We start from the raw sequence: 26,258 nt of genomic DNA, 5'->3' as shown, positions 1-26,258 counted from the left end.
CTAAAGCCAAATCCAAATGTGGCCCAAAGTTCTTCCCCTGTGCCAGTGGGATCCACTGCATTATCGGGCGCTTCCAGTGTAACGGGTTTGAGGATTGTCCTGATGGGAGTGACGAGGAGAACTGCAGTGAGTGATTCTGATTGATATTAATTGAAGAATGATCAGCAAACAGTGCTTTAAATCTAAGATGCTGCGTTCAGGGAGTACTATCTCTCCTTGTGGAGAGCGCCTAGTAAGTATAAGGAGTCCTATAGGCCACAAGTATAAGGAGTCCTATAGGCCACAAGTATAAGGAGTCCTATAGGCCACAAGTATAAGGAGTCCTATAGGCCACAAATATAAGGAGTCCTATAGGCCACAAGTATAAGGAGTCCTATAGGCCACAAGTATAAGGAGTCCTATAGGCCACAAGTATAAGGAGTCCTATAGGCCACAAGTATAAGGAGTCCTATAGGCCACAAGTATAAGGAGTCCTATAGGCCACAAGTATAAGGAGTCCTATAGGCCACGCAGTGCTCTTCTGGGAAAATGGCATGCAAATTTGCTCTCTTTCTAAAAAGAGTACAAGAATATAACTACATTATAAATGTACAAGAATATAACTACTATAATACTGCCTCCTATGTACAAGACTATAATTACTATAATACTGCTCCTATGTGCAAGAATACAACTACTATAATACTGCTCCTATATACAAGAATATAACTACTATAATACTGCCTCCTATGTACAAGAATATAACTACTATAATACTGCTCCTATGTACAAGAATATAACTACTATAATACTGCTCCTATGTACAAGAATATAACTACTATAATACTGCCTCCTATGTACAAGAATATAACTACTATAATACTGCTCCTATGTACAAGAATATAACTACTATAATACTGCTCCTATGTACAAGAATATAACTACTATAATACTGCCTCCTATGTACAAGAATATAACTACTATAATACTGCTCCTATGTACAGGAATATAACTACTATAATACTGCTTCTATGTACAAGAATATAACTACTATAATACTGCTCCTATGTACAAGAATATAACTACTATAATACTGCTCCTATGTACAGGAATATAACTACTATAATACTGCTCCTATGTACAAGAATATAACTACTATAATACTGCCTCCTATGTACAAGAATATAACTACTATAATACTGCTCCTGTGTACAAGAATATAACTACTATAATACTGCTCCTATGTATAAGAATATAACTACTATAATACTGCTCCTGTGTAGAAGAATATAACTACTATAATACTGCCCCTATGTACAATAATATAACTGCTATAATACTGCTCCTATGGACAAGAATATAACTACTACTGCTCCTATGTACAAGAATATAACTACTATAATACTGCTCCTATGTACAAGGATATAACTACTATAATACTGCTCCTATGTACAGGAATATAACTACTATAATACTGCTTCTATGTACAAGAATATAACTACTATAATACTGCTCCTATGTACAAGAATATAACTACTATAATACTGCTTCTATGTACAAGAATATAACTACTATAATACTGCCTCCTATGTACAAGAATATAACTACTATAATACTACTCCTATGTACAGGAATATAACTAATATAATACTGCTCCTATGTACAGGAATATAACTAATATAATACTGCTCCTATGTACAAGAATATAACTACTATAATACTGCTCCTATGTACAAGAATATAACTACTATAATACTGCCTCCTATGTACAAGAATATAACTACTATAATACTGCACCTATGTACAAGAATATAACTACTATAATACTGCTCCTATGTACAAGAATATAACTACTATAATACTGCCTCCTATGTACAAGAATATAACTACTATAATACTGCTCCTATTTACAAGAATATAACTACTATAATACTGCTCCTATGTACAAGAATATAACTACTATAATACTGCTCCTATGTACAAGAATATAACTACTATAATACTGCCTCCTATGTACAAGACTATAATTACTATAATACTGCTCCTATGTGCAAGAATACAACTACTATAATACTGCCTCCTATGTACAAGAATATAACTACTATAATACTGCTCCTATGTACAAGAATATAACTACTATAATACTGCTCCTATGTACAAGAATATAACTACTATAATACTGCCTCCTATGTACAAGAATATAACTACTATAATACTGCTCCTATGTACAAGAATATAACTACTATAATACTGCTCCTATGTACAAGAATATAACTACTATAATACTGCCTCCTATGTACAAGAATATAACTACTATAATACTGCTCCTATGTACAAGAATATAACTACTATAATACTGCCTCCTATGTACAAGAATATAACTACTATAATACTGCTCCTATGTACAGGAATATAACTACTATAATACTGCTTCTATGTACAAGAATATAACTACTATAATACTGCTCCTATGTACAAGAATATAACTACTATAATACTGCTCCTATGTACAGGAATATAACTACTATAATACTGCTCCTATGTACAAGAATATAACTACTATAATACTGCCTCCTATGTACAAGAATATAACTACTATAATACTGCTCCTGTGTACAAGAATATAACTACTATAATACTGCTCCTATGTATAAGAATATAACTACTATAATACTGCTCCTGTGTAGAAAAATATAACTACTATAATACTGCCCCTATGTACAATAATATAACTGCTATAATACTGCTCCTATGGACAAGAATATAACTACTACTGCTCCTATGTACAAGAGTATAACTACTATAATACTGCTCCTATGTACAAGGATATAACTACTATAATACTGCTCCTATGTACAAGAATATAACTACTATAATACTGCTCCTATGTACAAGAATATAACTACTATAATACTGCTCCTATGTGCAAGACTATAACTACTATAATACTGCCTCCTATGTACAAGAATATAACTACTATAATTCTGCTTCTATGTACAAGGATATAACTACTATAATACTGCTCCTATGTACAGGAATATAACTACTATAATACTGCTTCTATGTACAAGAATATAACTACTATAATACTGCTCCTATGTACAAGAATATAACTACTATAATACTGCTCCTATGTACAGGAATATAACTACTATAATACTGCTCCTATGTACAAGAATATAACTACTATAATACTGCCTCCTATGTACAAGAATATAACTACTATAATACTGCTCCTATGTACAAGAATATAACTACTATAATACTGCTCCTATGTACAGGAATATAACTACTATAATACTGCTCCTATGTACAGGAATATAACTACTATAATACTGCTCCTATGTACAAGAATATAACTACTATAATACTGCCTCCTATGTACAAGAATATAACTACTATAATACTGCTCCTGTGTACAAGAATATAACTACTATAATACTGCTCCTATGTATAAGAATATAACTACTATAATACTGCTCCTGTGTAGAAGAATATAACTACTATAATACTGCCCCTATGTACAATAATATAACTACTATAATACTGCTCCTATGTACAAGAGTATAACTACTATAATACTGCTCCTATGTACAAGGATATAACTACTATAATACTGCTCCTATGTACAGGAATATAACTACTATAATACTGCCTCCTATGTACAAGGATATAACTACTATAATACTGCTCCTATGTACAGGAATATAACTACTATAATACTGCTTTAGAGGTCATGACGTTTTCTTGTCAATGCTCGCTCTTGTCTTTCAGCCGCTCACCCCTTGCTCTGCTCCAGTTCTCGATTCCACTGCAATAACAAGATGTGTATAGACACAAGTTTTGTCTGTAACGGAAAGAACAACTGTCGTGACAACAGTGACGAGAAGCATTGCCCGAACTCACAAGGTAAGTGAGCGTCAGATCAGACCGTATACTGGTACGACGTTTCTATCGGCTGCGGTTAGGTTTATCACAATCTGCATTATTTTCAATGTGGTGCCGCCTGCGTCGCTTCTTTCGGCCAGTCCGGTCTGCGCTTACTCTTATGTCATGGGGGTCCTTGGGATTCCATAGAACAGCGCTCACTTATCTCAGTCCTCACGCCTCTGCGCGCTCCGCCGACGCCCCAGGCTTCACAGTGAAGTCATGAATCAGGATTTCTGCACCTGTTTCAAGTAAAAACATTTACAGGAATGTTTTATTTTTAGTCCCATCAAGAAGAAAACTGTGTTTTTCCTAATTATCCATCTAGGAAGCAATTATACCGGTAATGTATAGCTGCTGCAATGCTGGGCGAGCGTGCTAAGTGACAACATATCATTTTTGAGGGAAAGAAACATCTGATATAATGGGCAAATTAAAAAAAAAAAAGAACGAGAGGTTGCAGCCTACGTTCCGTCACGCCGAGACAGCAATTGTATCTCACAGCAAGTGCGCTGCTTGGGATAATTCCCAGATTTGTCAGAATCCGTCTACACCCCCTCCTCCTTCACTGTGCTTTGATATATCACTTTCTTAGGGCTTTGCTCCCCTGAGGTTCTACCTTCTGTACCCCTTCCCCCCCCCCCCCCCCCCCCCCCAAGTCTCAGGAGTCTCACCAAGGACATGAAAGGATCAGGGTTGTGTCTTGTGCATCTCTGGCTCCTTTCATTGACTCAGATCAGACACTTTTTTTTAAAATAGTAAATAGAGGAATTGATGTGTGAACCTGTCCGAGATTTGGAAGGAAATGCAATTCTTCTTAACCCCTCATCTGCTGCAGTGATGTCTCACATGTGTCTGTGTTAGCATGCATTTCAAGACATTGTGCAGTCAGCTCTTTATTTTCTGCACAGAGCCATCTCCTTGAAGGAGACTTAATTGGTGCAGCCTGTAATCTGTCAGTGCATATCGCATAGGGGGTCTGGTGTTGTGATGTAATTACAGGAAGTTAATTCACAGATTGCAGGCTGCCATAATCGGCGTTTGGCTTCTCCAAGGCTCTGCTGCCTTATCTTTATGCCAACGATAACATCATTGTCACCGTGGGGGGTGGGGGAAACTCCCCACCGTACGATAATGGGTATGCGGGGAAGCATCTAGGCCAGGATGCCGGGATCAGGTCTTCTCCTAAAGCGTCCCTAATCCTCGTCCTAACTACTCACCGTATGAGCGGACCTGGATGGTAGGACGGCTCATACCCAGGATACCTTTGGCCCTGAGTCGCCCTGATAATCCCTCACATAGGAGCAGGGGAGACACGACCAGGAGTCTCAACTGGCCTCGTTTCAGAGAAAAGCCAACTGGAACAGCAGGTAAGTATCCAGTGGCGGGGATAACCACTGAACCAAGAAAGGCATGGTAACTTACCTGCCGCAGCTGCTGGACAACACAACAGAAGACCACACCAAGGTAAACTGGAACCCATACAAACGTACTGCAATCCAAACGCCAAACGGATGCAGTACGTACTGACACACAGGAACCAGCACTCCAGCAACAGCTCACAGACTTGACTTTTGGTTCACCCCTCCGGGAAACCCTGGAGCCCCCTTCCGGAGGCGCAACAAACTGGTTACGACTTGCATACATGCCGGACATAAAACACCAACTGAACAGACACGTAACAACAACAAGACGAGACACCACACCCCGAACATAAACTTACACAGGTAAGGAAGGGGAACATGGAGGATAGAATGGGAAGACAATTTATGTCCAACAAGGTGGCCCTCAAGGACTGGGCAGGTTCCCCCAGGAAAGGAGCAGAGCTCCATCACCAAACAAGGCTGGAGTACCACTGACTTCAGTCTGGAAGCCACAGGTAATATAAAGCTCGTGGCCACACCCAGGACACACCTAAATCACCACCAGCTAGAATATTAACCCCTCCGGCACCAGACAGGGAAGGCCCAGGGCGAAAGGAGGAAGCACTTAAGCTGTAACCACAACAGGTTGCCGCAGGCAACAGCATGCCCGGCAACCGTGCCACGGCGCACACCAAAGGCCGTGACAATCATATTGAACAACCCCAGTTCCAACAACAAAGGCCCCTGCTACTGAGACTCCTGGCCATCGCTGTGGTGAGTTCCCGTGGTCACCTTAATATTTACACCTGCAGCTACATCAGAGTAGGGTTGATTGGAGGGATTCCGAGTGGGAGATAAACCTTGAAGGGTTTTTCCTATGAACAATACATAACCACCTCTCTATAAGCATCTGATCGGTGGGGGTCCGACTTTTGGGATTCTGTGTTCCTCCTTTTGAATGGAAGGCTGATCGCATTTGTATATTGACGCTCTATTCATATCTATGGGACAGAGATCTTCCTCAGTCCCATAGACTTTAAATGGAGCGGAATAGGGCCCCTGTTGGGGTCCCAGCAGTCTGGGCCCCATCAATCAGACACATTCCCTATCCTGTGGATAAGGGGACAACGTGTCGTTGGAAGGAACACTTCTTCATTAGGAAATTTCAACATTTCTGACTTCAACGACATCCCCTGAGCACTGGATACGTCATCTCAGGCCGTCTTGTGACAGGTTGGTGGCCGATGCAGCATGTCAGAAGACTGGGCATATTTACAGCCTGGCTACCATGACCGCTCCACCTCTATGACTCCTACAAGGTAAATTGCAAAGAGCATGTGCAGGGATTGCAGAATACAGCCACTAGACACTTTTAGAAGGGTAAACACTAGCGGTTGAAGCTAGATCTCAGTTTTTCTGATACAATCCCCTGGGTATACAAAGAGTTAAATCCTAAAATTTAAGCCGCCTTATGTCACCAGTAGGGGAGCGTGCTGTATTATTGAAATTGAATGCATACTAGTGTTTTGTAAGCTCCTAAGCTCCCCCTGGTGGTGGCTTCAGAAATCCAGAATTTCATTATTTAAAGGGAGTCTGTCAGCAGTTTTGACCATGCCAAAGTGGTGATAGCACTACTTGTGGCCAAAGATACCTTTCGTGGAGCTTTTATCATCAGGAGCAGTGTGAATATGAAGTTTTATTCTGCCATATTCGCCTACCCTTCTGCTCCCACAGCTGTAATGGTCCTCTGGTTGGATTCTGCAGTTGTCATTCAGAGTAAAGGGGAGGGGCTGTGAAGCAGCTCAGTGCAGAGAGCACTTCACCGTAAAGCTCCACCTCCTGGGCACTTGCAGGAACAAAACCTGTCAGAATAAAGCTTCATATTCTCACTACTCCTAATAATAAAAGCTTCACCAAAGGAAAGTTTGCCATTCTCTCCCCAGCCCCATCCTAGTGCTGCCAGCAGTTTAGCATGTTCAAAACTACTGATGTCTCCCTTTAATCCTATGTGTAAGCAAAGATTTCGAAGGTAGTATATCAGGAGTTTTATGCCCGTTTTTATGGTTATCTCTTGTATATTATGGTTGCAGTCGTCTTTTGTGTGCTGTGGGCAGTACCACACACAATGCTAGCCTCCCTGGTGACATATATGTAAAGTGCTTCCCTCGCTTTCCTTGGTACATTTGCCGGCGCATTAAACGATAACGTGTCCTTTTATTTTCATCTCTGACACATGGGGCCGTGCTCCTGGCCACAGAGAACCCTTTCTGCTCTGCTGGATCATTTCCAAATTGCACCCGTTGCTATGGGAATGAAATTCTGAAGCTTATGTGAAAATAAGGCTCGTTTCATCGGGTTTCCTTTCATTTCGCCAGGTCGCCCTATAAAAGCCACAGGAACTTGAAGCTTTGAAACTAAATCCAAAGAATTAGAAATTGATTGCGGAGGTGCCAGAGCAGTAATGGCACGTGCGCAGGCAGAGCAAAGTCTGGTTCTTTATGCTGGGTGACAACCCCTCCTGACACTGTCGTGGCTGCCATCAGTTGTCGTCAACTTTGCAAATCTGTTAGATGAAGCAAAATAGAACGATATATTAACTTCTAGAAATCATTGCATCAGTATTATAATATTACAGGGCATAACTACTAAGGCATACAGGCATAGCGGCTGCCAGAGGGCCACAAAACGAAGGGGGTCCAGACGTCAGGTGCTGATGCATTATTTTTGTGCTGTGATATCATATGTTTATTATGTCTGTGGTGACATCATTGTGTAGTTCTTTCCTGGGCTGTGATGTCACAGAGTACATGATGACATTTTTATCACTGTTGTGTTTGTGCTATAGTATATCATGGTGTACCATATCCTTCTACTGTGACATCACTGTATACAGTAATTCCTGCACTGTACTGTAACCACTTTGTTATCCCTCATGATGTTCTTGAGTGCATTATCCATGCACAGTGACATCACTGTGTGCATTATCCCTGTACTGTGACATCACTGTGTTTATTATCCCTGTACTGTGACATCACTGTGTGTATTATCCCTGTACTGTGACATCACTGTGTGTATTATCCCTGTACTGTGACATCACTGTGTGCATTATCCCTGTACTGTGACATCACTGTGTGCATTATCCCTGTACTGTGACATCACTGTGTGTATTATCCCTGTACTGTGACATCACTGTGTGTATTATCCCTGTACTGTGACATCACTGTGTTTATTATCCCTGTACTGTGACATCACTGTGTTTATTATCCCTGTACTGTGACATCACTGTGTGTATTATCCCTGTACTGTGACATCACTGTGTGTATTATCCCTGTACTGTGACATCACTGTGTGTATTATCCCTGTACTGTGACATCACTGTGTTTATTATCCCTGTACTGTGACATCACTGTGTGTATTATCTCTGTACTGTGACATCACTGTGTGTATTATCCCTGTACTGTGACATCACTGTGTGTATTATACCTGTACTGTGACATCACTGTGTGTATTATCTCTGTACTGTGACATCACTGTGTGTATTATCTCTGTACTGTGACATCACTGTGTGTATTATCCCTGTACTGTGACATCACTGTGTGTATTATCCCTGTACTGTGACATCACTGTGTGTATTATCTCTGTACTGTGACATCACTGTGTGTATTATCTCTGTACTGTGACATCACTGTGTGTATTATCCCTGTACTGTGACATCACTGTGTTTATTATCCCTGTACTGTGACATCACTGTGTGTATTATCTCTGTACTGTGACATCACTGTGTGTATTATCCCTGTACTGTGACATCACTGTGTGTATTATCTCTGTACTGTGACATCACTGTGTGTATTATCCCTGTACTGTGACATCACTGTGTGTATTATCCCTGTACTGTGACATCACTGTGTGTATTATCCCTGTACTGTGACATCACTGTGTGTATTATCTCTGTACTGTGACATCACTGTGTGTATTATCCCTGTATTGTGACATCAGTGTCCATTATCCCTTTACCGTGACATCACTGTGTGCATTATCTGTGTATCATGACATCACTGTGTGCATTATCCCTGAGCATTAGGGAAACCAGAATAATACGTTTTTCTGTTGGTGAACTTTCTGCTGAAGATGGGCCTTGTTTTGAGTTTTGCTCTGGGGCCCCACTGTTACAAAGTGACATTTATAGGAGGCTGACACGTTGAATGGTGAGGGGCCATTATATACATTTTTTGGGATGTTTGTATCCTCCTGTATACCTTTAGGCTCTTTCATTACTGTATGTACCAATTTTCTGCTATTCAGATGCACGTTACCGTAAACCTCTGATAATCTGGTACAATACAAGGGAACCAAATTCCAGATTATTATTATTATTTTCCGGAATATCAGTCGACCTGCCTCACATTGCCGTTAATGCTTATTCCTCACCAACCTGAAATTTCCGTTTTTAAGCTTCTCGGTTTTGAGTCCATACCACTGGGCAATGACCTACTACTGCTGTGGGAAACTCCAGATTAAAGGAATTTTCCTGCTCAGTTTGTAGCTCTGGATAGGCTCTGAGGGTACACCGCACTGTCACTTGCGGTGGGTTAATGTATGATTTACCAGATCAATGGGACCTTAAGCTGAGTCCATTCGAGCTCGAATATTCTACCTGGACGTACACATTAGACCGCCGTCTCTCCTGACCCCGGGTGCTCGGCTGAGCATGCATGTGCACTGAACAGAGAGAAAAAGGAGAGAGTTGCTGCCAAGCATACCCAAAATCCATCTTTCCCGAGACCTGCCTTTTGGAGAGAGTCGGAGGACCCCATACCGATTAGATCAAGGAACAGCAGCGTTTAGCACGCCAGCTGTGGTGAAACTACAACTCCCAGCATGCATACTTGCTAGGCTGTTCTCAGAACTTGCATAGAAGTGGATTGAGCATGCTGGGAGATGTAGTTTCACAACAGCTGGAGTGTCGGAGGTTGTTGAACCTGCATTACATGGATGACCAGTCCTGCCAAAATCTGCGTGGCCAGCTTAACCCTATAAAGGGTTTGTCTGAGATTAGAACCCGTTGGAGCTGAAATATTTTTGCTATCCCCATTCATTGTCTCAAACAACCGTGTCACCTCTGCTACATCTGCTTCATTTGATTTTTCGCCTTTTTAGTGACTCACCGCCCCTTTATAATAAGCTGCAGCAGTGGGATAGAGAAGGTCATTCTTTATAATGTAGGGGGTCCATCATCACGCCTTTCATACAGGAAGCCCCCCGCGGTGCTAATATATTTCCATTCGACCCCAATGCAATTCTTCCCGTCTGGAAAAAAAATTACATAAAATCCTAAGCGCCTGGTAAACAATCGCCTGTTATTGAAATGCATTTTATCCAGTGCGTCCTGTAGAGTTAAAAGCCTTTTCAGGTCCGGCTTCGGCGAAAAAGCCCGGCCAGTGGCGGCTCCTGATAGGTGGTCTCCGTGCTGGAGCAGCCGAGCCAGACTCCGAGCATGCTGGGAATATGGAAGATATTAAAAGGATTAATCATTGCACGTTCCCGCTCCCTCAGTCTTTCATTCGCCTGCCAGGCGACCATGGGAAAATTGGGGCTGATTGTAAGCCGTTTCCCACTGTTCATATAAACTTATTAAAATCGTAATTTCATTAGCCGCGCCGCGCACATGTACCGATCAACAGATGGGGTTATTTAGTAAAATTTTTTTTAAAAAAAGCATATTTTTTTGTGTGGAGGTGGTGGGCTTTGTTTAAAGCGCTTGACTCATGCCTTAGTTAATGACTATTAATGATGATCCCAGAGGACGTGCCCCCCCCCTCCCCTCCCCTCTTTTTCCTTAATTTTTGCGGAAAGCAATTAATCACTCGCCTGCGCGGGGTCCGGATGAAAGAGGCAGCTTGTTTATTAAAAGGCTACAGAGACTGGGATGCAATTTAGTCCACGCCGATGGAAAATGAGTCGTGAAACCTCCAAGGACGTTTTTCGGAAACCTTACGTAGTAGCGATCTCAGTGCAAGGTTTGGCTTCTGGGTTTGTAAGGGTTTGCTTTGAAGACATAATACTTAAAGGGATTGTCCAGGATTGGAAAAAACGTGGCTGCCTTCTTGCAACAACAGCGCCACACCTGTTGGACAGGTAGTGTGTGGTATTGCAGCTCAGATCCATTCATTTCTATGGACTGAGCTGCAGTACCACACACTACCCATGGACAAGTATGGAGCTGTTCTAGAAGAAAGCATCTTGGGAGGGGGGGCCGTACCTGATTCTCTGAAAGGGATTTTTCGGGAGTATAATATTGATGATCTGTCCTCAGTTTAGATCATCAGTATCTGACGGGTGGGGGTCTGACTCCCGACACTCCCACCGATCAGCTGTGGTTCTCTGTTGAGCGCTGCAGCCTCCACACAGCACCGTACATTGTATAGTGGCTGTGCTTGGTATTGCAGCCCAGGCCCATTCATTTGAATGGAAATTGAGCTGCACATAGGCCATGTGACCAATGAACATGACATTACTGGTGGAGGATGAGGCCGGAGCACTGCGGCCTTTTCAAACAGTTGATCGGCGGGAGTGCCAAGAGTCGTTCCCCCACCGATTGAATGCTGATGATTTATCTTGGGGATTGGTCATCAGTATCTCAGAAGACCCCTTTAAGGAGACCAGCTGTGTATGGAATCTTAGTGGCAATGCTCCATGGGAAAATTAGATGCAAAGAGGTATCTCCCAGAGGTTTCACTTATGAGTCCATGTTTGACTTTTCAACAAGTCTTAGAACATGACAAGGGGGAAAAGCCAAGCCGCATATCCATCTGCAGACAGCTGTTTTGGGGTGCTTAACCCTCATTCATCCATTTTTCTCTTCCTGGACTACCCCTTTAACCACTTCATGATCGCCCATAGACTATAAACGTCCTATGAGCAGTGTCACAGATGGTGTTGCAGAAAACTGGAAGTTATAAATAAACATCCGACTGACTTGATCCCAAACTAAGGAACATATGGGTGAGCCCTATAAAACCCCTAGAGCTCTCCCTGACTGCTATGCCCATGCAAAGGTCTTTATGGTAGACGGTTGCATGCCCTCGTACCTAGACTGTGTGACACCTGAAAACCCTATAATAGTGAGGGGACACGACCACCGGCTTCCTGCACTTAATACGGACGGAGTCAGGGTCACCTAGAATTAAGCCAGCAAGGAAATACAAATAAAAGGGAAAAAGACTTATCTGAGGAACCAGCAGTTGCAGCCTCCAGCAGTGAACACAATCCAGGAAGTAGTATAAACCGCAAAGTGAGGCAGTATGGGAGGGAATATAAAGGGAGGCAATTAGTGTAAATAGGTGACAGCTGGGAGAAGGAAAAGAGATGACAAAGTGAAACCAAAACAAAGAACATCATGCAAGAGGTACAGAAGAACGTCTGCCAGACCTTCTCAGAGAGCTGGCAATGACAAGCGGTTGTTTATCTCTGATCGGACGTTTCTAAACGTCTTTTCAGAGACGGCAGCTGGGAGTTTCTACTGTAAGGGTGCATCAGGGGGACTTCAAATGGGACATGGCATCTAAAAACCAGTTCAGCAAAATCTGCCTTCCAAAAACCATATGGCGCTCCTTTTCTTCTGCGCCCTGGCGTGTGCCCTTACATCAGTTTACGACCACATGTGGGTTGTTTCTGTAAACCGCAGAATCAGGGCAATAAATATTGAGTTTTGTTTGGCTGTTAACCTGCGATGTGTTAAAGAAAAAAGTGGATTTAGGGCTCTTTCACACCTGCGTTCTTTTCTTCCGGCATAGAGTTCCGTCGTCGGGGCTCTATGCCGGAAGAATCCTGATCAGTTTTATCCTAATGCATTCTGAATGGAGAGAAATCCGTTCAGGATGCATCAGGATGTCTTCAGTTCCGGAACGGAATGTTTTTTGGCCGGAGAAAATACCGCAGCATGCCCATTGAAAGGCATTGATCCGGATCCGGCCTTAAGCTAAACGTCGTTTCGGCGCATTGCCTGACCCGACTTTTAGCTTTTTCTGAATGGTTACCATGGCTGCAAGACGCTAAAGTCCTGGCAGCCATGGTAAAGTGTAGCGGGGAGCGGGGGAGCAGCATACTTACCGTCCGTGCGGCTCTTGGGGCGCTCCAGAGTGACGTCAGGGCGCCCCATGCGCATGGATCACGTGATCACATGGATCTCGTCATCATGTGCATGGGGCGCTCTGACGTCATTCTGGAGCGCCCCGGGAGCCGCACGGACTGTAAGTATACGCTCCCCCGCTCCCCGCTCCTACTATGGCAACCAGGACCTTAATAGCGTCCTGGCTGCCATAGTAACACTGAAAGCATTTGAAGACGGATCCGTCTTCAAATGCTTTCAGTACACTTGCGTTTTTCCGGATCCGGCGTGTAATTCCGGCAAGTGGAGTACACGCCGGATCCGGACAACGCAAGTGTGAAAGAGGCCTAAAATGGAAAATCTGCCAAAAAAGTGAAATTTAGAATTTGATCTCCATTTTCTTTTAATTCTTGTGGAACACCTAAAGGGTTAACAAAGTTTGTAAAATCAGTTTTGAGTAACTTGAGGGGTGTAGTTTCTACAATAGGATCATTTATGGGGGGGTTTCCACTATGTAAGCCCCAAAAAGTGACTTCAGACCTGAACTGAATTTTCTTAAAAATGTTAAGAATAGCTTCTAAACTTCTAAGCCTTCTAATGTCCTAAAAAAAAATAAAAAAAAAGACATTTACAAAATGATACCAACATAAAGTAGACATATGGGGAATGTTAAGTAATGAATATTTTATGAGGTATCACTTTCTGTTTTAATTGCAGAGAAATAGAAATTTTTTGAAACTTGCAAATTTTTTAAAATGTTTGGTAAATTTGGAATTTTTTCATAAATAAAGGTGAAATATATTGACTCAAATTTATGACTATCATGAAATACAATGTGTCACGAGAAAACGGTCTCAGAATGGCTTGGATAAATAAGTGTTCCAAAGCTATTGCCACATAAAGTGACACGTGTCAGATTGCTAAATTAGGTCTGGTCAGAAGTGGGTACATGGCCCGGTCTGGAAGTGGTTAAAGAGGTTATCTTGTCATGGCAGGTGACAATCTATATTATCTCTAGAATATGCCCTCACTTGCTAGTCGTAGGATAAAGACATGTGTCTTTGTTCTGTCCCTTCTTGAGACCTTTATGACATATGCAGAGTCTGATGGGTGGGGGTTCTGTCTTTGTGACTACCGTGTATGAGGAGAATGGGGGTCTTCTATCCTCTAGTTCAGCAATCCAAAGAGGTTGTTCAGCTCTCATTATGGTAGTTTACGGGAGTTGCAAAACGAGTGGCTGTTCCGCCACCCCCAGAAACGTCCATGGTCTTCTTCACTCAGGAGTGCTGTATGGGTGGGCAGAGATAACAGCTCTATACAGATAACACGTGAATCCACCGTTCACTATAGGTGCTCTGCAGCTTACCCCCTGCCCTTCCCTGCCACAATGACCTCTGCAAAGGTCGCAGAGGCATGCCCACAACACTTTCCTATAGAACTCAATGAGTTGCTTCCAGTTACAGGTGCCTATGGTCCAATGTGGCAGCTGCAAGCCAAGTATTTGAATGCTGTTCGCAGCTAGGGCAAGACAGCTGCCCTCATAACCATACATCTTCAGTGAGCGATTCAGTATGTGGTTTTAAAGGGTTCTCTGGATTTGCACTATCCATTCACGATGCCATCAATATTCCAAAATCCCTTTAGTTTGTAAAACTTTACTCCATAGTCTGAAACTTACATGATAAAACCAAGGTGCCATGACTAAACACATAGTAAACTAATGGTAGGCCTCCCACGCGTTTCACCTTCAGTTTTGAATTACCTTCGATTGTTTTGTTGTTGGGTGCTTGATTTTATGTATTTTTATAGTGTGAGCGCTGGAACATGTGGTTACTATTGAGCTTCAGTTAATAGGACATCGTGACCCATTAAGGACACTCCGCTGCTATGTAAGCCGCCCATGAAATTCTATCCCCCCCCCCCTTAATGTCTAAACATAACATTTCATTACAGTCATCGCAACGTGCCAGCAAAACAAATAGATCGGGCCGGCATTTTGAGCAATCTGATCATTTTTAATCACACCATTCATCACACAAGCAGCTTGATTGCTCCGTGCAGCGTACGGTTCTGAACCGAGGGAAGGAGCGGACGGACGTTCTCATTGCAGGCGCAGCAAGGGCTCAGTCCGATCGCACTTGGGTGACAATGTCTAATTTGGCTTCCGATATGAAATTTGATAGGAATGAAACGATCGGCGCGGTAAGACCTAAGCCAGCTGCAGAGGACAGACGTCACCTGTGTGCTGGTATGCCCATTTAGAGATGGAACAGGGCTGTGCTTGTCAGATATAGCAGAGCCGAGTTTGTCTTTTGGGGTTCGCCAGGGGCCGGTTTATTAATACGGTCCTTTATTTAGGTAAGATAAAACTACACGAGACAGGCAGAAGCCGTGCCAAAATTTTAGCGCAGGGTCATAAATTAGGCGCATATTCTATGTCTGGCTTATATTAGACTAACATTTTGCACCAAAATAATGGCCCACATGATTAATAAATCTGGCGCATTTTTTACGGCTCCACTTAGCCACGCCTCCTTTTGGAGATACATTTTAAAGCGGTCTAGTGAGGCCTAAAAAGGGAATAAAAGACGTAGTGTATGTGACGCACGGCGTATACACCAGTTTTCAAGGACCAGCAGAATCCTGGAGCTTAGGCTTAACAAATCTCTTCCATTGTGTTTGTGAGGGTTAGCAGAGCTGAGTATGTCTTTTGGAATCTATGATCTTATAAGGGTTGTCCTTGTTTGGAAAAAACGTTTTTCGGTGGGCCATCCCTTTTGGGTCATGGGTGGAGGTCTATTCTGGAACCTCAGTATACTTGTATTATTGTACAATGCCGCAATAGGGCCTAAAGAAAGTGACTGTATATGGCCATCATAAGGGGTCCTGTGAATGGAGACTTTTTTGAAAGAAAAGCTCTAAAGCATGCCACCTGTCCATTTTAATGGTGATCATCACATGGCTAGAACAGCGTTACATCCTCTCGAAGAAAACTATGATGGCTGCCACTCATTGACAGCTCTTGAATTCCAGGAATTGACCTTTGCAACCATTTATTTTTATTGCATCGACAATGAAAAAAAAAAGAAGCAACTTTGCAATTAGTTTTATTATAAATTTCCTGCTGCTGCTGTGCAGATCTAGGTGTCTCCATGGTAACAGACTACAAACAAACCCTGTGTAGTCTGATCCTGCACTCACGCTCCCATCTATCCTTCCCCTGCTTCTTCTTAGTCATTTAGCAGGATGAAGAGGTCAAAGAGCAGGGAATATGACTGCAGGATCTGACTACAAAGGGCGTGTTTGTTGTCTGACACTATGGAGACACATAGTTCTGCATAGCGGCTGTAGACACAAAACGGTAGAACATTTTTTAGCCAAGTCTATTTGTAAAGTTGCTTTATTTTTCATTATCAGTGCTCAGGAGAAACAAAAATGTGGTTGCAAAGGTGGACATAGCCTTTGACGTGCTAAACTCAGCTCTGCTACATCTCGTTAAGACAAGCTTACAATACAGATTAGTGACCCGAATTGAAATCCCCTCGAGAGCCATGATCCTGCCCGTTAGGTTGCACATTATCGCGTCTGATTCTTATCTGGATTCAGCTGACGAGGGTGAAATTCCATAAAGCACAGGGATAACGCAGGCGCTTCGCCGCCGCCCACACACGTCCTATTATCCCCCATCTCAATAGAGAAATGTTGGGATTTTTTTTTCTCGGTTGTTGGATGTAATAAAGGATTTGTAATAAGGCTTGAATGATGACGGGTAAAGCCATTGTGAGATATGGAAGACTGTGATTAAAAGGGGGTTACCTGTAAATCTAAAGGGGGGGTTACGAAAGAAGAACCGCGCCATTTCATCCCCTTTGTTACATCTGATTACGGCTGCTTAATATTTTATGCGCTCTGTGAGACCATCTTCATGGAAGTAATTGCACCCTGCCCCGTGCAAATGCTTTGTGTCTCGTACCGCACTCGAGCTGATGCGATCATTCAGGCGTAATTACACAGCGCTGCAGACGGGTCACGTTTCCAGCTATTCCAGAGCGCGATAGAAATGTGCACGCAACCGTTGCTGCTGCAGCTTCTGCCCTGTGAGCCATGTCTGCTGACACTCGGTGGGCCTGATTTCTAACAGGAGGGTCCCGCTTAAAAACGGTCTAAGAACGGTCTTCATATAATCATGAAACTTCTGTTTCCATTCATTTACGTAGGTCCTATTACCTCCGCGTAGGTAATGAGTGTCTGATCGCGGGGCCTTCCCTGATATGGAAATGCAAAAAAGAAGCCCAGTCCAGTGCTATGCTACCTGCGACAGTCCCAAGGAGAGCGAAGGAGCAGCCGACAAACCAACGGACCAGAGGCGGACTGGGAACTTTAAAGTGGTCCTGGAAAAAAACAAAACTAAAAGTGGCCCCATATTGTAGAGCGGTCCAAAATGAAGACGGTGGGGCAATACAAGTAGGCGGGGCTAGCAGAAGTAGGTGGGGCTAGGCATAAGTAGGCGTGCGCCAGCAATACCATAATGCAGCACAAAATACCGCCCCAGCAGAACCAAGATACACAGTGCAGCACAAAATGCAGTATTCAACTATATCCCGTCCTGGATTTGAATTCAGGAGAGCTCCTGCGGCCGCCGGTCCAGTGCTCCCAGCATTATATCAGATCATTATGTACTGGCCGGCAGTGTGAGGAGGGCTTGGATTGTCCCCCTAGACATCGGTCACCAGGAAATATGGCCAGTCCGCCCTGGAACGAACGCTCACTGAATCGCTCACTGCTTCGGGCTGTGTTAAAATGATCGGCAGGTGACTTTTATATCATCGATCGGCGATCGTTTAGGGCTGAAATTGCATCACGTAAAAGGATCCTGAGAATCTCTCCTGGATAAGAAGATGTGTTTAAGTGTTCCTTTTTTCTCTGCAGTTTGATGCAAGCCCCCCCCCCCCCCCCCATCTACAAGACAGATGCAGGGAGCGATTCCTATGATGACTTTGCCAACGGAAATTTTAGTTGCAGTTTCCGGCATAAATTATTGTAAATTTGTTGGCATGTGGAGGAGTTAACCCTCTTGCTATCTTGCTATCCTATGTGCATAAAGTTTCAAAAAGTTTAACATTTTTGTGCAAAGCCAGTTGTGCATCTTGATTGGTTTTGCGCTCTTAGGCAGTAGGCCCCGAGACAAAAAGTGAGCAAAGCTGTAGGTGAGGTATAGTTAGTGGCCAGACGGCTCAGATGCTAAAATGCAGGCGTCTGAATGAGATGACCTAGGAAAGCTGGGCATAATGCACACTAACGTCTATAAGGAGGCTGCCTATTGGAGCCACTGGTTAATGTGCGGCAGAGTGCATTGGGGCATCAGCGGCGTCGCATAAAGCGAATTCGGTCCCGTGCTGGAGCCCGCAGGGGGGGGGGGGCTGTTGCAACCTCTGTATGTTAGCGGTAAGGATAAATATTTCCTCAGATTTACATCTATAGGTAAATGCGCCCCCTCAGCTTCGTATCATCAATCAAAACGCATTGAGGGAGAGACATCAGCGGGATGTAGCAGGGAGAATGATGGTAATGAACCGTGATGGAAATACACTTCCTCCATACACTTCACATCCTGATCGCCTCTTTTATTTTGCTCACCGCTTTCTTCATGGAAGTGATTGCTAAATGACAAGCCGGAGCCTGTTTACCGCTGAGAGGCGGCTGATTGCCGAGATGTGACATTCTGTCTATGGGAAGACAAATGCAGCGGGTCGGCAGGTGGAGAGATTCATAAATTCATGATTTACCTTCAGAGCGACTTCCCTCTGCGATCCTGTCCCGTCTACGTGTTCGGGTGGTTCGGCTTTGTGCGTCGCACTGATTTATGCGACAATACAGAGTCAGGCATGCCGAAGGAAATCTTGCTTGGGTGCTATCATTTCCAGGCATGGGTAGCATCTATTTAAAGTGACACCCGGTTCTAGGGCCACCCTAAAAGGAGTTGTCCCATATGGGATAGTTTGTGACACCAATGTCAGATAGGTGCGGGCCCCACCTCTGCAGCTCACTTCTATTGCTAGAGTGGGGCCACCAAAGTGAATGGAGAGCACACAGCGCTTGCCACAGCGTTCTCTGCATTCACTGCTATGAGATTTCTGAAATAGCAAAGCAAGCGTGCGCTCAACTGTCCATAAGATGTAAATGGAGAGCAAGCACGGCCAGGGAATACCAAATATAGTCCAGTCAACGCTCGGCTACTTTCCGAACTCTGAGGTATGGCCGTACATGGGCAGTTTTCTCTTTTTCATTTTAAGGTCCATTTCTAGAAATAGAGCGGGTCCCAGAGGTGGGACCAGAAATTGTGTGATATTTATGGCATGTCCTAGGAATATACCATAAGTGTCCCAGATAGGAGGACCCCTTTAAAAGTGCCGGTAGGCGTTATCTCTCCATACACACAGAAGTGAAGGGAAGATCTTCCCCGGTAAATACTGCTGGTACTTGCCGCTTTATAGAATGGAGTCACGGCTTAAGGCTCATGCACACGAGCGCGTGTGCCCGTATTGCAGACCGCAAGAACGGGAACCATTTGTGTGCACTCCGTATCACAGGTTCAGGACCATTGACTTAATCCTCAAGATTCTGAGCGATTGCAGAGCAGAGGCACAGATTTCGATCATGTCTACGCACCGCAAGAATAGAACACGTCCTTTTTTTTTTTTTTTTTTGCAGTGCGGACCGTCTCTTGCAGATAGAGGACCTATTCAAGTCGGTGGGTCCTCATCTGCAAATGGCGTGCAACACGGACTGTGCCCGTGTACGGCAATTTGCGGTCCACAACACGGGGCACACAAGCTCGTGTGCATGAGCCCCAAGCTATAATTATGTGTGTCATAAATATCCAGTAAGCGCCAGTCCTACCTCTGGGACCAGAATGAAGCCTCGTCACCCTTGGAATGGAGAGGGACTGCGCATGCGTGGCTCTCTCCATTTCACTTTCAGTAGCATTTCCAAAAATGGCTCGATGGGTCATTGTACACCTAATGTTTTTTTTGTTTTTTTTCAAACATTGCATTTATTTTTATTTTATTTTATTTTTTGTGTCCCTTTGATTTTTGATATTTTTTTTTCGATTTTTTTCAAATCTTATCATGTGCATTTTTGTACAAGCCCCAAAAAAACAAACCTACTCGTGGAAGCGCTCTTGTTATGGAGGTACCTGGAGGAAGTAAACTCCATGATGTTGTTCTCGTCAGATGGAAACCTGCAAATTTTTATATTACCTTTTATTACTGATTTTTTTTTTACAAAAATGCAAGAAATTAAGAGGGATAGCAGATGTAGGAAACTGATGACGCTGCACAGCGGGGCTCAATCTGGTGACTGGAGGAGACTGCTGGGAAAGCAGAATAAGGGTAGAGGTTATGTGAGGGAGAATATTCATGGTCTGGTATTTATAGGGCTCCAGCGTACTCCGCACAGCGCACAAGGTCTCAAAGAGCTTTTTATGTAAGTAAGGTTAATTCCTAAAGGAGTTTTCCAAGATTTTAATATTGATGAATTATCTGCAGGACAGGTCATCAATGTCAGAATAACCAGGCACCCCCGCCGACCAGCAGGTTTAAGAGAAGGCCGCGCGCTGTGCTGCCTTCCCTTCATTTGTTAACCTGCTCGCCCGTCGACATCGTGTAATTACAGGCCGTCCCATTCACCTCCGATGGACGGCTCATTCCTGTACACTTGAATAGGATCATCCATAGAAGTGAATGAGGACGGCCTTCTCTTAAACCAGCTGATCGGCGGGGTTGCTGGCTGTCTGATATTGATAACCTATCCAGGCCTCTATGGGCCTTACAGGCTATGGACACCTTTGATACAAAATACTTCTGCAGCCTGCATGTATTACAATACATAGCAAGCTGCTCGATCTCATTCTGTGCTATTTTCTTCAGAAAGGTTCAATGATGGCCCAGTTTTCATTCCAACCTGTCTTTTCCTAAACTTGATGTAAGTACGGTAAATTTTTGTACATTTTTCAGACTGAAGTTGGTCCTGCCTTCCCCCCACTAATCCCAGACTATTTTTGGAAATTGGGTGTGTCAGAAAATAGAAATACGTTTTTTGCACTTGAAGCTCACTCGGTCAGGTGAAGGTCCGAGCTGAGCACCAGCAGTCAAGATGTTGTCCTCTTCTTCACCATTCGCAACTATTGTAGAACTATTTAAATCAAGATGTATTATTATTTATGGAAAAACCAGTACAGCCCCCTAAATTAATTCAGACAGGACCCACGAAATTAAGACCCCCTGACCCCTAAACTCATTCAGACCCCAAGCGGTTGTTCTTGATATCTCGCTCAGCCCCATAGAAGTGAATGGGGCTGAGCACCTAGGCCACATGATCACTGGCCTAGGAAAAGCTGAGAGAAGGCCGTGATGCTACTGCCTTCTCAACCAGATGATCGGCGGGGGTCCCGGGTGTCGGACCCCCACTGATCAGATACTAATAGGTCATAAGTATTAAAGTCTTAGATTAAAAGGGGTTTTCCATCAGTATACAGAGAAGTTTTGTGTAGCGGTACCCTATAATAACTGATGGCTTTCACCGATCAGTTAGGCTACTTTCACACTGGCGTTTCTGGGTCCACTTGTGAGATTAGTTTCAGGGCTCTCACAATCGGCCCAAAATGGATCGGTTCAGCCCCAATGCATTCTGAATGGATAAGGATCTGTTCAGAATGCATCAATTTGGCTGCGTTTGGTCTCTGTTGCGTTTTTTAGGCAGTCACTAAAAGCAGCTTGATGTCCGCCTGACGATGCGGAGCCAAACGGATCCGTCCTGACTTACAATGTAAGTCAATGGGGACAGATCCGTTTTTCACTGACACAATATGGTGCAATGAAAAGGATCCGTCCCCCCATTGACTTTCAATGTAAGTCAAGACGGATCCGTTGTTACTTAGACTTTTTTTTGAAAGAATAATGCAAAGGACTCCGTTATGAACGGATAAAAGCAGTTTGCATTATCGGTGCAGATCGTCTGTGCAGATACAAAACAGATCCGCCAGCCTTACATGTATCTGCACCACACTGTACAGATTTCCGCTTTTTTGTTATGTTTAGCAGCATTCCCGAACCTTTCATCATTCCTGCAGCTTCAAAGCCATTACTCTTCTTTACCACTCGCTACTTTGCCCATTAATTTCACAATATTTCGCTTCTAAATCCACATTGTTCTGTTGCCGAACAGCAGGAATTGTCTTAGAAGATCCAAGCTACAAATAATTGCCGCTAGTTATGTCCAAAGACATCTGCCTGCAATACTAGTGAGAATGCTCCGACTGATGTAAAGAATCTCAACTAAACCTTGAGATGCAAGAACACATGGCGTTATATTGTATAGATTATCTTCATATTATCCGGGGGTCTGCAATCCATAGTGTGGAAACCGACTGGTTCTCAAGGGTTAAGGTATATGTCACTTTTGCATGCTGTTGGAGTTTATTTATTGACGTAATCTATATTTTTCCGTGAACCCTAGTGCGAGATGTTGACCCAGTGGATTGTAGCAGATTCTGACGTAGGGTTGTGTGGACCAGGTTCTTCACCGGAGGTGGTCTCCATTAGTGCAATGTCTTCCTCAGTAAGGCAGAGGGCAGAAATCGTGGTCAGAAGGCAAGGTCAGGGCAGGCAGAGTTCCAGGCACACACAAAAGATGGGCAGAAGTCAGGACAAGCAGCCGACAGTATAATGTGGTCAGGAACAAACCAGGTCAAACCGGCGACACTAAGGCCTCTTTCACAAAAGAGTTTTTCTGTCAGAGTGCGATGTGTTAAGCAAACGCATAGCATCTGGACGAAATCCCTTTTCACACATTGTTTTTCACGCATCATTTCTGCGTTTAGCACGTTCTATATTCTGCGTTTTTCACGCAGCTCTGGTTCCATAGAATGAATGGGCTTCAGTAAAAAAAAAAAACGATTGCATCTAGATACAATGCATTTTTCACTGATGGTTGCTAGGAGATTCAGATTATTATTCTTCAGTTTTTTTTCACGCGTTGCACCCGTGCGGAAAAAAAACTGAAACTGAACGCAATCGCAGGACAGAACTGACTGAACTTGCGTGCCAAAACCATCCGTTTTTTTTTTCCTGAACAGATCCTGAGAGAACCATAACGCTCGTGTGAAAGCGGCCTAACAGAACACATCTTTGCACAAGCTGAGAACCAAAAGTGCTCCGGCACTGGGTGTGATGGCTGTGACAGAAGAATGCTTTGGAATGTGCAGGCCCTTTAAGAAGCCTAGAACACGTGAAACATGAGCAGAGATCCCAGCGAAACAGGCACTCAGCACGGAAGACTCAGAGGAGAGCTAGACGTCGGACACAAGTAACGGAGGAGCGTGACGCTAGTACTGATTCTAAAAGGATGCATTTACATTCTGCTGGCTGCTTAGCTGAACTCCCCTCAGCATCCCCTGCTTGTTCAGTATCTGTACAACTCTGGATATTATAGTTGATCTATCTAAATAAAATGTATGTTCTAGGTAAGGATTACGTCTCCAGTCTTGATAAGTGCAGCCAGGTCTCGTAGATCTCTTGTAGGGAACTCTTGGCATGCGCTTCTGGTTTCTACCCTTCCGGCAGATTCTTTACCTTGAACTTCAGATGCTGGTAAATAGCAGGACACAACTTTCTCAATTACTTTTATTTCCTGCTGGTATTAAATAGCATTTTATAGAAATGGTGAGTTTTTTCTGCTTTTGCCCCTGTGCCGAGCTCTTCTGTGCGGTAATAGACAATCTAGAAAACTCAGTTCTATGACGGAATAAAGTGATTTTCTAACCATACTTTTTTTTTTACTCAGTTTTTATGTGCAAGAAGAATAAGAGGATTCTTAAATTCAGGGTCTTTAAAAATAAAAATCAAGGAGGTATTCCTATCTGCAGAACCTATAGAATATTGAAGAAAAGGTTTTTTTCCGATACGGCCACATAATCCATTACTGTGGTGTGTGTGTGTGTGTGTATATATATATATATATTCTATTCATGTAGGAAGGGTTGTGTGCAGTGTGTACAACCCCTTTAAGAATAGTTAGAACCTACCAGTGGTGGAACCTATAAAATCATTCAGATCCCCCATATTTACATGTCCTCATTTCAGAAAGTTGCATCTTCTGCTGACCTTGGGTCCTGACCACAACATTCACATCCTGACCAACGCTGTGCCGACAACCACACCCCTCATTGAGATCCTGTTGTTAAAACTTCATCTCCATCAAGCACGCTTAGGTGAGATCATGAACCACAAGAGCTTACAATCAAATGCTCGTCATACTCCTTCATTGCTTATTTGGCCAACAGCTCCTCCTCCTGAGTCTCCCATGGGCATGCAGGCTTGGTTCAGCTGAGCGTGCACGTGCTCACATTGTGAGGAACAAAAATATTTCGCATGTTGAAATCCACATGCCCGATCCATCCGTCACCCATTGGCTGACTTTGCTTTTATGTGTGTGGGCACATCAAATCCGTTCTAGATAAGTAAAGCAGAATCTTTGCTTCAGGGTGCTACACACCACCTGGCAGAACCCGTCCACGTCCAATCCGCATTTTTTGTGGATCGCACTCTGACCCATTCATTTCTATAGGGTTGCAAAAACTGGCGTTGTCCGCATCAGTGCAGCCGTCCGTCCGTCCTGGAAAACTGAATAGACCATGTCCTTTTCTGGTCCCTTTTGTAGACAAGAATAGGCATTTTACAACAGGGCATGTCAGAAGCAGACGGGCGGTATCCGTGCTTTGCAGACCACAAAACAGATACAGTCATGTGCATGAGGCCTAAGACGGTAGAATGATGTCTATAAGGGAAGGTGCACGTCATTCTCGTGGGCAGTAATACATGGGCGTTACATATTTATGGGGCTTTTATGTGCACAAAAAATCTTGCATTTCCGTGGATTCTGAGTTGCCAGCAGTGCACAGTGCCTTCTCCCCACAAGCTCAGGACGCCTCGTAGGAGGTATTTTAATTAAGACCGTTTGTTCAAAGAAAATGCAGTTTGACTCCCGGCTGTCACCCAGGTGTAAGAACCTCGAAGAGTGATGTTCTCGAGCTCCCAGCACGGGACCAGGCACACTGGGAAATCACTTATCTTTAAGAACCGGATGGTTTGGTAACAGAATTCACAGAAACAAAACATAAAATATCTCATGGGGAAGGGGGGGGGGATCATTCTGCAGCTTTTGTATGACAAACTCCTACATAGGAGCCACCGCCGAGATTTGGGGAAAAAAATAGAACATTTGTGCACAGGCACATCATACAGCAACAGGCCTAGCCCCAACATTTGAGTCGTACATTGCAGGAGATATTTTCACCCGTTTAATGCACATTTGCTTAAACCTTGCAGCTTTTTTAGTCCATTTCGTGTCATGCACGAGGAATAGATGGCAGCAGCGGACACACGAGGCCATACATCCAGACCCTAACTCTGGCGGGCCCATACAGAATGAATGAAGGAGCATCCCCATACATGCTTCACCGCTGCGCCGAATCAGTACCCTGGCTCTCCTAATTATTGGGGATCCTGCCAGTCAGACCCCACCAACCAGATGCTTATGCCCTGTCCTAGGGATTAGCTTTTATCTTGGTACTGCAGTATCCCACTATAAGTGCACTATATGTCCTAAAAGGCTGTATATGGAGTTACTGTTGCTAGGCAGGGCTGGCCCCACCTCTTCCTCTCTAGGAGTAAGTAGTTCAGTCTAGTGTAAGCTGTGGATGTGCAAACAGCAAGGGGCAGAACTGTACCCTGTGGATTATAAGCAGCAAAGTGACAGCAAATGTTCCAGCCCTTGAGGAAACAAACTATTGGAGTTAGCAGAACATTCAGTGGCCATTT

The 26,258-nt window shown here is 43.6% G+C and overlaps 1 protein-coding gene across 1 annotated transcript in view; it reads left to right on the top strand.

Annotated features, from left to right (window-relative positions):
* The window catches only part of LDLRAD3 (low density lipoprotein receptor class A domain containing 3), a 131,133-nt gene that overhangs the window by 62,743 nt on the left and 42,132 nt on the right, over nucleotides 1-26,258 (top strand). The window contains exons 3-4 of the mRNA XM_040409660.1: nucleotides 1-126; nucleotides 3,754-3,888. Coding sequence (XP_040265594.1) covers nucleotides 1-126; nucleotides 3,754-3,888 — 261 coding nt within the window. The remainder of the gene's footprint in view (nucleotides 127-3,753; nucleotides 3,889-26,258) is intronic.

The sequence above is a fragment of the Bufo bufo genome, chromosome 10, assembly GCF_905171765.1.
Source record: "Bufo bufo chromosome 10, aBufBuf1.1, whole genome shotgun sequence".
Classification (NCBI taxonomy): Eukaryota; Metazoa; Chordata; class Amphibia; order Anura; family Bufonidae; genus Bufo; species Bufo bufo.
This window is presented reverse-complemented; position numbering and strand designations above follow the sequence as displayed.